Source organism: Miniopterus natalensis, chromosome 10 (genome assembly GCF_054644295.1).
Source record: "Miniopterus natalensis isolate mMinNat1 chromosome 10, mMinNat1.hap1, whole genome shotgun sequence".
Lineage (NCBI taxonomy): Eukaryota > Metazoa > Chordata > Mammalia > Chiroptera > Miniopteridae > Miniopterus > Miniopterus natalensis.
In genome coordinates, this window is record NC_142090.1 from 61,360,625 (window position 1) to 61,374,997 (window position 14,373).

The 14,373-nt window shown below is 40.0% G+C and overlaps 1 protein-coding gene across 1 annotated transcript in view; it reads left to right on the forward strand.

The window, feature by feature from the left end:
• The first annotated feature begins 12,581 nt into the window (after nucleotides 1–12,581).
• DYNC1I1 (dynein cytoplasmic 1 intermediate chain 1) overlaps nucleotides 12,582–14,373 on the forward strand; it is a 246,074-nt gene continuing 244,282 nt past the window's right edge. The window contains exon 1 of the mRNA XM_016218881.2: nucleotides 12,582–12,819. Within this exon, the coding sequence (XP_016074367.1) occupies nucleotides 12,712–12,819 (108 nt within the window). The 5' untranslated portion in view covers nucleotides 12,582–12,711. The remainder of the gene's footprint in view (nucleotides 12,820–14,373) is intronic.

Below are 14,373 nucleotides of genomic sequence, written 5' to 3' on the forward strand. Positions count from 1 at the left end.
GGCTCTCCCGAGGCTTTCCTGCTGTTGGCACTGACAGGCCTGTACTCAGGGCAGCCCTCACTTCCATGCAAACCGGGGTGGTGAGTCTCTCCCCCTTTGCCATACGGTCTCGGCTGCGTTTTCACCCTCACCTTCCATCTCTCCTCGTACTCAGCATCCCATCCACGTTAAATTTCTTGTCGCGTAGACTGGCCGTGTTCTTTCCTACCTCCCTGCCCTTCTGTCCATGCTTCCATCGGCCTGCGAAGTGCCCCCACCTTCCGATTCCCGCATGTCTGGTCTTGCTCTGTGACGGTTTGTCAAGTCACCCACTCGACGAGCCTTCTTGTGAGCATGGGCTATGCTGATTTATGGGATCTTGAGTAGCTCTGTGTTTTTCTCAGCTGTCTTAATTCTTTATCACACATAGAATATACATGAGAGGGAAAACTGCTGGTTTACCGTGGGCGGCTACAGCAAAGGAAGAAGACAAAGGAGATGAAATAACCCAGTATAGATGCTGAGGCCAGGAGAGTGGGACAAGGGAAGACTAGAAACAAGACAGCGGGCAAACGCAGCAGTTTAAGAGCACGCTCTCCGGAGCCTTAGGTTTGAATCTTGGCTTTTCACATGTCAAAGTTGTTTGCTTTGGGTGTGAGGATAGAGTTTTACCTTAGCAAGGCCCTTCTCTACATGTGTTTCTCCACTCATCATGACTTTAATGGGGGACCAATGATCCTTAAAAGTTAGGTAGGCTTAATTACAAAGTCATAAGTATTTTGTAGTTAATTTTGGAGGGTATTGAATTAAGTGGTTTATGCTGTGAAACTCTCAGACCATACTTTTAGAAGATTAAAACAAATTGACTTCGAACATTTATATCGCTTATTTATACTGAGAAAAAATCTATTTTTACTTTATTATTTAAGCATTAACATTTCCCCTCCCCTTATTTTTGTTGTGTCTTGATTTTATTTCTTTTAGTATGATAGTTAAATTTGTTTTTACATGTGAGTCACAAGACCATCTGAGCAGCTTGACTTTGCATTCGCTATCAGGATAGAATGCCCACTCAGGCAGGCCCACTGGCTAGGACTATCTTGATTTAACCGGCTGCACAGAAAACCCAGCCCCTTTATCGGGACAGTAGGCCAAGAACTCTGAGTCAAAGCTAAAGTTGGTCATGTCTGAAGACATGCTTGTTAACAGTTATTTTAAAGATCAGTCCCACAGGTTACCCCAGAGTCATTTATTTTTAGATGCTTTCATTTTATCATCTTAGCAACTCGGAGAAAACAGCTTTAAGTGCAATAGATGGCTCTGTTCTGAAGCACTGATGTTTTTACATCACTTAAAAGAGAAAATCCAACCAGCAGCATGATGATTTAGCCTCAAGGCATCTTGGGTGATAGATTCTCGATTGCTGGATTTGTTGGTTGAGATAAACAATAGAGGCTGTCATTTATAAATAGAATAGATTTTGCTAAATAATCCTTTTAGAGTGGGAAAACATATTAAAAATGTAAAGCAGGCAGGAAAGCATTATTTCAGTGGGTACATAATGGTAGTGATTTAGGAAACGATAGCTCAATGGATGAGGCAATGCTAGAATTTTGTGTTTGTTGTAAATTTGTACTAATGGGTGAAGAAATTCAACACCTCCCCTTTGGAATAAAGATTTCTTGTATAGTAAGGTGGAGCTTTTCTGAGTATGGTCATGTAAAAGCTTAGCGCATGGATCCAGTGTAATGAAACTAGAAAAATTCTGATAGTAAAATTGTGGAAGATTTCATGTTTCTATCTTATGGTTCTTTAGCAGTTCAAGAGACATTTATTGAGCCTTCATTTCTAGGCACTGGAAATATAGAGATGAATTAGATGAAACCCTTCTCTTAGAGAAGCTTTCAGGGTAAGAGAAGGAGAGAATCACACAAAAGGAACATAGCCATGCATATGTGGAACAGTGGTACCTGTGCATACCATGGACAGGGTGCTCCAGGGCCAACGTGGAGGGGTACTTGCCCTAGCCTGATGCCTTAGGAGACCTTTCTGGAGGGAAAGTGATTGAGCTGAGGCAGAAACATGAATGGGAGTCATCAGGGAATGAACGGTGAGAAGAGCATTTCTGGGTTTTGCAAAAGTACAAAGGAAGGAATAGCTTGGTACATGCCAGTAAAATGTGAAATAGGGAGAGGAGTGATATGTGGATAGAGAGATGGACAATGAGAGCATCTGTGCGCCATGATGGGACCCATTTTATAACTCAGGGAGTCGCTGATGTGTTTTAGGCAGGGCAACGACTCATCAGATTTGAGTGACAGAAGGATCACCCTGACATGGTATGGAGGACGTGGAGGGTCACCAGGGAGCAAGGTTAGCATGCGGACAGGAAGATCAGTTAGAAGAGCATTGCATTGTGTTTCCCCCTACCTCCCCTCCCGTCTGGTAACCAGCCTCCCGTTGTCTGTGCCTGAGTTTGTTTGTTTTGTTTCTTCATTTGTTGCTTTTACTTTTACATCCCACGTGAGTGAAATCTCATGTGGTTGTTTGTACTTTTCCATCCGACCTGTCTTGCTTAGCATAACACTCTCAAGATCCACCCATGTTGTCGCAAATGGCAGTATTTCATATGTACCCCATCTTCTTTATCCAACAATCGGTCAAAGGACTCTTATATTGTTTCCAGACTTTGGCTATTGTGAATAATGATACAGTGAACAGAGGAGTGCATATATCTTTACAAATACATGTTTTCAAATTTTGGGGGCAGATACCCAGAGGAGGGATTGCTGGGTCATATGGTACATGATAGAGTATACAGCTGTTGTATTATAAAGTTGTACACCTGAAACTTATTTAATGCTATTGACTAATGTTACACCAATAAGTTTAAATAAAAAATAAAAACAAGTTTATTCATAACATACAGAAAAAGACGAGCATTGCAGTTGTCAGATGAGCAATGTGAAGACGGGCATTGGGCATTGCGAATAGACATGGATAGGTGAGGGCAAGTTGGAATATTAGGTGGTAAAATTGGGGGCACTGGTGAAAATTGACTGTGAGGGTGTGGTGAGTTCGAGGATTTCAGGGCTGATCAAGGAAAGGATAGGACCTCAGTGTGGCAGCATTCTGCAACACACTTAATTGGATGGTACTTGGATAGGATTGGATGAGAGGTAATGTAACGCAGAGCAGGAGACCTTCCAGAGACAGCAGCCTGGGGCCACCACTCACAGAGGGAAGAGGGGATCAGAGAGGGAGGCCATGTGTCCAGGGGATGCCACTCAGCAGCAAGGTGAGGAGTCTCAGGGTCAGAGAGCTCTGAGGGCAGCAGCAGTTAAAGGTCTCTTACAGCCACAGGGATTGCCCTATCTATGTTTAGCAGATATTGGGTACAATTTTGCAGGGTATGCAAAGCAAGTGAGCTGTAAATGGCTAAAAATGTGCTTATTTGAGCTTTTGGATATGTAAAAATTTGTGTTTGGTGCTGGTGGGCACTCAAAGCTAATAAATGACCCTAGCCAACTGTGAAGAAGTAAACAACATAGGGGCGAATGCACAGAGTTCATGGTCCAATTTTTATAAGAGCAAGTGTTCATTGAGTGCCCACTGTGTGTTCAATACGAGGCACCACTATGCACATTCCAAAGGCAGCTCACACTGTGGTCTGTGAAGTGCTCCTTGAGTGCCCATTTAGATAGAGAAGCTCCTTTCTCTTTGCTCTGAAGTGCTTTCAGACCTCCAGGAGCACAGGTACATAGTCTCATATTATACAAAGTGTAGTGGTGGAAGCCTTCTTCATTTGGCTTCTTTACCTGATACCTGGCTGAGGCAGGTGACACATAATTCCATCTATTTTGACCCAAGGTTAGGTGTTTGTACAGGATCCTTTGTGCAAGGCGTCACTTCTTTCTTCACTCTATTTTCCAGTTCCTTTCCTGCCCTAGTTCTTAGGAGCCTGGTGCCAAAATACTGCCCTCTAGTTGTCCAAACAGTTCCATCTTTAGTTTCATATTCTTTCAAGGATGCTACTTTATATGCTCATTTCCTAAGGATTTTTTATATCATCTGAGTGTTTCCTGAAGGAAGATATTCTAAGAGATGAATGACTGATTCTCTTAATTGAGAAACGATTCCTTTGCCAAAGAGAACTATGTTGAGTCTCTAATAAAATGGTTGAATGCACAGTAGGGGTCAGTAATAACTGAAAAATTTTCAGAACTTTTGGCAAAGATGACAATGACTTTTGAGCCCTTGAAGTTTGGAGAGCTCTCATCTCTACTCTGTTAACTAGATGAGAGGGCTGATGCCCTATGGATTGATTTTTCTCTCTAGCATAATGGGCCTCTGTGCTGAGTGCTTGAGAGTCTCTCCCGTTTAATGTGCCACAATTGCCGGTGCTCAAGTTACAGCTTATGTGGTCTAATTTGGGTAGCTCAGAATTGTGAAGTAGTGAAAGTAGGACTAGAGACAATATGCAGACACAGCAATCTTAAATATAGCTCAACACCCAACAAGAGAGACACTAAAGGCTTAATTTAAAAATATTGCCTGATTTCCCAGTCAGGAACTAACTCACTATGAATAACATTGAAAGGAGCCGAGAAAGTTTAACTGCATGTATGCACTGAGATTTTCTCCCCTCCAAAATAATAATTGATAGAAATAGATCCTTCATATGTGGATGAAGCTCTTACAGTGGGACTACGCAGTAGTATTGGCTTTGGTGGTGGGGCTGGGAATTTCAGAGGCAAAGTTCTGCTCCTGGTGTCAGCTCTCTCATGCAATTTATGATTGCTGCCACCAGGTGGTGATAGAGAGTGATCGCAAGACTGGACAGGAAGTAGATTGCTGATGGGATCTACCATAAAAGCCTTTTAAGAAGAGCTTGCTTTTGACTAAAATAAATAAAATCTTGAACAAGTAAACACTGAACATGAAGCATTATTTATTCAGGAAGAAGGAGATCTGGTGTTTCCAGTTCCGACTCACCCACTTAATAGTTGTGAACTTAGGTAACTGCTTCTCACGTTTCCCTATTTAAGGGGAAAATACTGGTATTGGATCACATCATTTTTGAAGTTCTTGTACTGAAACAAACATGTATAATAGTAATTTTAAAACAGAAAAATTAAAAAACAAAAGAATAAAAACTTTTCACACAACAGAGAAGTTGACTTTTTATTAAGAACCGTCTTAGTTCACTTGGTGAGGATAAGGCCCATTAATTTTTGTGTGTGGGGTAGGGAGAGAGGAGGGGTGCGGAGAGAGGAGAAGGCTCTTGGTTTGTCTTCCTTACCTACTACCTGGCTTAGGCAAGTGAGAAATGAGAAATCTTTCACAGTTTTATGGAACCTTTTTTTCAAGGCTTCACTCTTCCCTTCAGTTTTCCTTATGCTACATCCAGAAGACCTAGATCTAACTGGGTATTTCTAAATCATTAAAATTACCTGACACTAACCCGAATTTTCTATGCTCAGTGATACTGCTACTGTGTTTTTCTCTTTTCTTCAAAAGAAAGAGCTCTAACCACCTCTCTTTAGGTTATTCATATAACACTTAGCACAATTTTGTTAATAATGTCTCTATAGGCTTTAGAGTCCACTGCATCTTATCAAAAGTGGGTTAAGGCAAAGCTTGTTTTGAGGATCCCTGGGGATCCCAAGATGTGTTCGGGGATATGTAAAGGCAAAACTATTTTCATAATAATGTAAAATGCTCTTTGTCTTTTTCTCTGTTTTGAGATTTGCAATGATGGTGTGAAAGCAATGGTGGGTAAAACTGCTGGTACCTTAGCATGAATTGAGACAGTGGCATCAAACTGTACTAGTAGTGGCATCAGCTTCACTGCCACACACTTATAGTTTAAAAAATTAAGAATGTCCTTCATGAAGCAAGAAAAAAATTAGTTATTAAATCTCTACCCTTGAACATGTATCTTGACTATGACAAATAGGAAGACATAAGGTACTTCTGCTGCCTCCCTGTTCTGTGGTTGTCTTGAGGAAGCATTTGTGCATTAGTTTGAGATGCAAGTTGAATTAGCTGCCTTTTTTTTTCCACAAGACACTATTTTTTACTTAAAAAAACAATTCACAGACAAACGATGGTTATTCAGGCTTGGGCATTTGGCAGAAATTATCTCAAAGGCCAATGGCATGAGCTTTTCCCTTCAGGAACACAATTAACAATACTTATTGCTAATGAAAAAATTTAAGTGTTCAAGTAAAATTTAGAATTTTGGGAAACTTTTATCTGCCACCATGAGCTTGATGGCTTTACCATTCCTATGGATTTTCCTGAAGAGTTTGGTAGTGATATCACCAAGTTTGATTTTTGGATATTGTACAAGGAAATGTATCAGCATTTAAGAAGTCTGCATAATTTTCTAAATAATTAATGCATGATGATTTAAAATCATACATGGATAAAAGATTCATTCAGTGTTTAAGACAAAACAATGGATTTTAATGTAACAGTGTACAAAAAGTTCATTGATTGGTACGGTTTCATGTTCACATTGCAACTGAACTTTAAGAAACTGCTTCTTGTGGACTTTTGGCATAATATCAAAAAATATCCACAATTACCTCAAGAAGCTATTCAAATACTTTTTCTTCACAGCTTAAATAGCATCATACCACAACAGAGTGAATGCTGAAGCAGCTACAAGAATTCAGTTGACTTTTAATAAGTCACATATCAAAGAGATATGTGAAAATGTAAGAAAATTACATTCTTATTTTTTTTGGTCTTAAAAAGCATAGCTATTCATAAAAATTTTATATTAATAGTTAACAAGTTTATTGTTATTTTAAAATTAATTATTAGACAAATGCTTAAAAGTTTTAATTTTTATCATGGTAAAAATTCACAAATATAGCCCATATAGGCAAAAGCTCTTTGACGTCCCTGATAATTTTTAGGAGTATCAAGGAATGCTGAGACCAAAATGTTTGAGAACTGCTCATCTACAGTATAAGTAGACCAGCCCTGGGCACCTTCCTAGTATGACATGGATTTTATTTGAAATTTTGTTTCACAGTATTGATGGCTGTAAAAATTTAACAAGTAGCCCTCTCACATTTTTACAGCCATCTTCCTCCTGAGAGTTCTGAAACCCTCTTTTTATTGACTGTGATAAAGCTTTAAAAATAGACTAACAGTTGTGATCCAATTCATCCCTTGGCCTCCCATCCAGGTGGAAGGAGGCAGCTCCCTTTTATGAGACGGTGGCAGGTGAAACAAGGTTGTGAAAGATCCAGTTTCTTACGCATACACTGTGGCAGAAGTAAAAGTTCAGTGCTGATAGTAAAGAGCTGACAAGAACAGTTGTTCTCAGGCAGGAAGAGAAAACATTTCTGGGTGTTTTTTTCCAATGAGTCTGGCAACAGCTGGGCAATGATTTAAAACCTCTTAGGACTCTGATTTTAAGCTTAAAAATAATTTGCATATGCCAGCATTAGAAATGGAATCTCAAATGGCTGCCAACTCCGACAACTGAAAGGAAGTGGAGATCTATATTGTGCAAAAGCTAAGCCTTGGGAGGCTCCGGTCCTGGGCAGCTGTGTAAACAGAACTAAACCTTTTGCTTCTCCCCTGTTAGACTCTGGGTTCTAGCAGGACCAGACCATCCGTGATGATTTATGCAGAAATGAAAATGAAGGGGAAAGATCTCATTTTGGGGATCGAAAAAAGCTGCAAGCTTTCCTTTCTTTATGGATGTGTATGGACTAAGACATGGGAAGGAGATCCGAGTTTAACTGGGAAGGGAAGGGGAGGAGTGCACATGACTTTTATTTTGTTTCTTCTCTTCTCAACGTCCATGGTTTCCGCCTTCCTTCATCTCCCCATTCTTTCTTCGGTTGAGACTGAGGCCCAGGAGTCATTTCTGTGACGGAACGCCAAGAGTGGCACTAACTAATTAACTAACTAACTTCCCTGTAACTAACTTCTTAACTAGAGAAGCCGCTCCTCTAGGTGCCTGTCCATCCTCTGGGGGAAGTGGGTAAGACGGGAGGATGCCCACCTGGGACTGCTTGATCTGCTAGTCCTGTGTTCAACAGAAAATTCAAGAATAATTTTCTACTGCTAAATCACATGACTACATTTAATTTTAAAAAATACTTTTTCACCCAGCCGGTGTGGCTCAATGGTTGAGCAGGATGTTGCGGTTCAATTCCTGGTCAAGGCACATGCCTGGGTTGCGGGCTCTATCCCCAGTAGGAGGCAGCCAATCACTGACTCTGTCATCATTGATGTTTCTGTCTCTCTCTCCCTCTCCCTTCCTCTCTCTGAAATCAATAAAGACATATTTTTTAGAAAAACAAAAAAAAAACCTTTTTCTTTGCATCACAGCTCTTTAATCACATGCCTTCTGTTTTATTATAACTCATTTAGAGTGAGAAGACCCTCTGTTCTTTTGCAGTGCCTTAGAATAATCTCTAGGGGGGCAGATTGGGTTTTCTTGCTCTGATTGTATTACTATTGAATCAGTAACATGCTATACCTTTAATGCATTTCTCACTGTAACATTTTTTAAATGATTGCAGTGAACTTTGAGTGATGACTTTGGTTATTGAATTAGGGTGGAAATAATGATGGGGGCAAGAGTTGGCAGGGTAAAATATAGTAATAATAATAATAGAAGCAAGTCCAGAATATGGGACTGTTATGAGGAGAGCTGAGCATGCATGCAAAAGTGCAACTGATCACAGAACAGATGGAGCCAGGGGGAGACTGAGTGATAATTGTTCCTAAATCAGGGTGGAGTTAAGCCACAGTTGGCTGGTGGGTGAGAATGGGTTGATGATCAGACTGGGGAGACTTACACCCAGAAGTGGGTTTGATTTGTTTACTTGACCCCTTACTAGTACTGAACTTGGGGTTCACCACTTGGGTGCTCTATTAAAAAAAAACAGATATGGTGGTTGCTGTCCCAGAGTAGTTTTAATTACTTGCAGAAAGTAAAAGAGATGGGGGATTGATATCCAAAGCTCTGCCTCCTCAAAGGGAGGCTTAGCCCTTGCTCATGTACACTATTTGGTCAGTTACACATTGATTTCTTTGCTGTTGGCTATGTTTACCCCCTGAGTTCCTGTGAGCTCATCCTGATTATAGCTGCATCTGCAAAATACTATGCTACATTTTAACATTTAGCAAGAATAGCATTTAGAACTGCCTAGACCTTGAGACCTTTGTCCTATCTAACATGATCATTTGTGGAGGCCAGCTTTTTATGTATTGGAAGCAAGTGAACAATAATTAGTAGCAGGTAACTCTGACTCATTTTCTTAAACTGACAGCATCAGAATTGCCTTTGCAATGACCCCTATTAGCCACAAGAAGCTCTATAACTCATGTTCCCTATGCTTTCCTCCTTGATTTTGCTTTATTTGATATGCAGGGAGATTTAGTGGGTCCGAATGGCACCCCCTCCCCCAACCTGTGTAGTTCAGGGCTGACTCTGCACTTAATGCCACTGCTTAAACCATTTCATTATTTGTAAAGGCCCATTCATTTACTCTAATGTGCACTTTTCAAACCCTTCATGAGGTGTTGTCTTGAGATTTCTTACTCTCCTAGGGGCTGATGCAAAGTGTCTATTTTGGAATAGAAGCAAAAATCGTAAGTAGAAGGCACTGTACAGCTGTCTAACATTGTGGACTCTACTACCTTTAAAAAGAGAAGTGTGTTATTTGAAATACCACCACTTAACAAAATTGTTTAAAAGTTCCCTTGGTGTTTTGATTGTTTATTTTTAAAATATTGGCTCTATGGCTGTTAACGCCAACTTAAACGACCAGCATTGTCAGACATATTTATCGGTTGTAAGAAGACCTTTGCCCTTTGCAGAAATGTACCTGAGAATGCACCTTACTTGCCACTGGGGAGTGGAGTTCTTCACAAGAAAATCACAAAAAATACAGGACGCTCTTTTTACACGGTTTGCTCCTTAGCTGAAGTCCTGCTATTTGATGGATTGGGAAAGGTAGATGAAAGTTGGGGAAATGTGGAGGAGAGGAAAGCTTGGAAGTTTCCGCTGACCACTTTCAGCATAGAATGTCACAACTATTGTTTTAACAGTTATTCTGATTGTACATTTCATTTTTGACAGCAGAAAAGTGTCAAAAACATAAATCAAATTGGCCCCCACTTCAGAAGTGTATGTGTAACCTCTCAGATGGCTTCTGGAATAAGGTTTGAATTTTCTCTTGCCTGCAGTTTTGCCCACTGGTGCTGAAACTTACTGGCCAACAGTATTTTACTATAAATACGACTTCTATCAGTTCTATGGCTTCTCTTGAAACAAAAGAATCAGAAGATCTGACTGCTAGGGTTCCATGTTCTTCCATGTCAACCATCAGTTGGAGCTGGATAGAGCTGCCTCCGTCGGGCACTGGGTTTCTTCTCTGGTTCGCCTCTGCTTTCTCTCTCATGTTATCCTCATGGCACCTGTAGGACCCTGAATTTGTGACTCAGATTTAAACAGTCCTGTATAGATGAGTGACTCTGAACTCTATTCCGCAGCCCCAGTCTCATGCAGCTTATCTCATCTGTATATTGCATCTCTGCATTTTTTATGCCTAGAAGTCCCATTGACATCCAGATTCTTTTCCATCATTTTCTTCTTTGCCTTCTCTTCCCAATTTCACTGCCACCCTCTTTGCTTTCTCAGAGTTGAATTGTTACTTTCTCTTTTGCTCCCACCCCTAACAGCTACCGAGAGAGAGTTCTCCCTCCTTGGCTGTGCTCCCTCCAGTCCACGTGCCCTGCATTTTGACTGCGTTCACCTGCCATCCCCGTGCAGCTGCGTTCGGTCCAGATAGGTGTGGGCACCAGCCTCGCAGCAGCTTGCCTTATTTCTAGTTTCTGCTCCCAACTGATTTGCAGGCAGGGACAAGAAAAGGCTTAAGCAAATTCCGTTTTCCTTTTGTCACTTTTCCTTTCAAAAAGTTGCTCTGATTTCCCATCACCCCTTATCCCAAATGGAACTCACTGTTCTGTCTTCCCGAGGCTACACCAGTTGCCTGCACATAGCCGTTCTTACAAACTCAGGTTGCTGTTTCTTGACTTGGGTTCATCCGCATCTCTTATACTCAGTCTTCTGGTTCCCTGACGCGGGTCTCCTTGGATTATTGTGACTAAATATGATAATAAATGTGAAGTGCCTGGTACTGGGTAATCAATAAGCCAGTATCTCAGAGAACATCTCCAACCATACCACATGCCCACAAAGTTGAGTTACACACTCCTTGAAGGAGAGAATCTAGTTTTGCTCATCTCTGCCCTCTGATGCTTTATCGAGTGCCTAGCACAGATTAAATAGTCAAAAATATTGTTGAAAAATGGAGACAGAGCATGACTGGTGGAGATTGATTATTGTGATTATTATTGTTATTATTTCACAAATCTTTGCCATCACAACATGAGCAGAAATATGTACAGTGGGAATACAGTACACTTCTCAACTATGTGTATTTGTTTTCGAGTGACTGCAGGATCTTGATTACCTTCTAAAGATGATGACAAGAAGTGTGAGGATTTTTTCATTATTTTATATTCTTTGGTTATTTTATTTTATTTTATTTTTTGCCTTCTATTGCTTTTCATCTCCTTAGGAATACATAATCTGTTCATAATGGTTGCATATAAATAGTATGCAAGTGAGTACTCATGACATTTATGGTTAGTTTTTTTCAAACTTTAGGAATTTGGGTCATAGAGGTTCTTCATTTCTCAGCGTTTCCATTTTCTTAGTTTCTACTTGGGAACACAAAAGAGACAAATATAACCATTGGAGATTTCTGAGAGTCTTCCCCAAACTCATTTTATTTGAAAATATTTCTAGCATTATCACCACCAGCATCACCATCACTTTTAAAATGGAAATTAAATCTCATTCAGATAAATTTTACCAAGAATTGGCCTTGGCGTTTATCTCCCATTTCATGTGTTCACAAACATATTTTGCTTTGAAAAAGGAAAGTCCCAGGATTAGCAATATTGCATTTAGTATGCAAATGTAAGTTTTATAGAAATAGGGTTGTGCTGGAGATGAAATTAATTGTGACAGTTCAGCAGGAGTTTTACAGAAAAAGAAGATTAACATGTTAGGTCTTCAGTGACTGTCTTCCCTGATGCATATAATGTTAGGCAGAATGAAATCTCCATGTGCCCAAGGTCAGTGGAGGAATGTTTATTGAGTCCATAGAAATTTGAGCAGGGCACATCGCTAAGGGTTTATGACAGCCTATTTTCTTTTCTTGGCATGGGCATGAATTGATCCATTATCATCTAAATTGGAAGTCATGATGATGGTTCTTTTTGGTTCTCTTATTTATTATCTTTTCTTTATTTAAGAAACTTTTACAGAAAATGTGTTGCTTATTCTGAAGTTGCTATTATTCATCAGACCAGAATGGACAGTAACATTGTATTTCTTCAAATATAAATTTATACAAATTTATATATGTACAAATTTATATATACATATTTATATATATTTATATATTTGTATAAATGTATATACATAAAAGGGGAAGATTCTATGTAGCATGAAACCAGATCTAACGCAAATTGTTTCTTTGATTCTTGGACATAGGCTAAGTAGGACAACCTGTTATTGCCGCAAAGCTGGATTTTCTTTTGAATGATTTTTGCAATGATAATGCAGAAAATTAATTTTTATAAATTCACTTTTTTTTCTTTGCCTCCAAGGAAACCAACATGTCTGACAAAAGTGACTTAAAAGCTGAGCTAGAGCGCAAAAAACAGCGCTTAGCACAGATAAGAGAAGAGAAGAAACGGAAGGAAGAGGAGAGGAAAAAAAAAGAGGTAAATACTGGGTGTTGGGGTGTTTCGAGGGGAAGGAGAATCACTTGACTCTGAGGGGTTGATCATACTGATAAATAGGACCCTCTAAAGCATCCTGTTATAATACTTGATATGCAGTGTAGAAATAGCCCACATCTTATACAAAAAATAGATGCTAAAAATATATATATAAAGATATATATGTGTATATATATTTGTTTTTATATATATATAAATATATATATATTTGTTGTTGTTGTTAACCCTCATCAAGGATATTTTTTGCATTAGAGCAAGTGGATGGGAGGGAGGGAAGGTAGAAGGGGAGAGAGAGAGAGAAACATCGATGTGAGAAAGACATATTGATTGGTTGCCTCCCACATGCACCCCAACCAGGGCCAGGAATTGAACCTGCAGTGCAGGTATTTGCCCTTGAACCAGGAATCAAACTGCAACCTTTTGGTGTGTGGGCCAGCGCTCTAACCATTGAGCAACACTGGCCAGGGTGCTAAAGATATTTTTGAGTAGTTTTCCAAGAAGGAAACTTTGTATGGTATACTATGCTTGTGTATATAGAAAACAGAGCTGCTTCTTAATTTAAGAATTTTTTTGATGCCTCACAATCTAAGTAAATGTTGTTTCATACTCTAAGGCTTGGGAGACCAACGGAACAGATTAAAACGGTTATTTTCCGACAAAGTAAAGCATAAGTGCAGTTGCATTTTAGCCTTCTGGCGTCCTGTATCTCTCCATTCCACACTGAGATTGATGCTATAGTTTATTTGTACTCCACGGTGCGCGTAATCTTTTCCCTTCGGAGATCTTTGCTGTTACACATGCATCTTTGAGTGAAGTGGAGGTGAGAATTGACAAGGAATGGCTATTCACTTATACACAACGCCAAAAAAAGCATTAAGTTATGATGCTTCCTTTCCTTCCCGTGTCAACACATGCTGTAGTTTGAAAGCACCTGTTTTCCTTTACTAATAACCGGTTTCCTTTTAAACTGACGTTCTAATATCCAACTTGAATTTCACAGAATTACCACAAAATGCAGTGTGATATGGGAAATCTGGTTCTGAATTATCCTGTCTGCTTCATCTTTGTCAGTTTGGACTGATTGAAACAGGCCACCCGTTCTGTTTCTGCACCGAGCAGCTTTGCCGGCTGGAATTTGGCTTGTTGCACAGCAGACAGAGCCCTGGGGGCTTGGGGGTGGCAGGTGGTGGGAGCGTGGAACACCTGGATTGTAAGCATTTCTGGGCCTTGACCTAGTTCTGGAATTAAAGTCACATAGTCTTAGTTTCCTCATTTCTAAACTGTCAGGGTGGTTTAAACTCATGATATCCTGACTCCCCTGGTAATACAGAGTTATAGTCTCCCATCTCAGAGTTTTTAACTTGAAAGATCCAAATGGAGCCAGATTGGGGGATTCACTGGACTACATCATGTTTAAGCTTGGCCCTGGCTGTACATCCTGTCCCTCTGCAACTCATCCCCACCAACTGTACTTTTCTCAGTTCTGTCTAAGCACCTTTTGTAGACTGGGAAGACTTGGTTTGTCTGAGCAGCCAA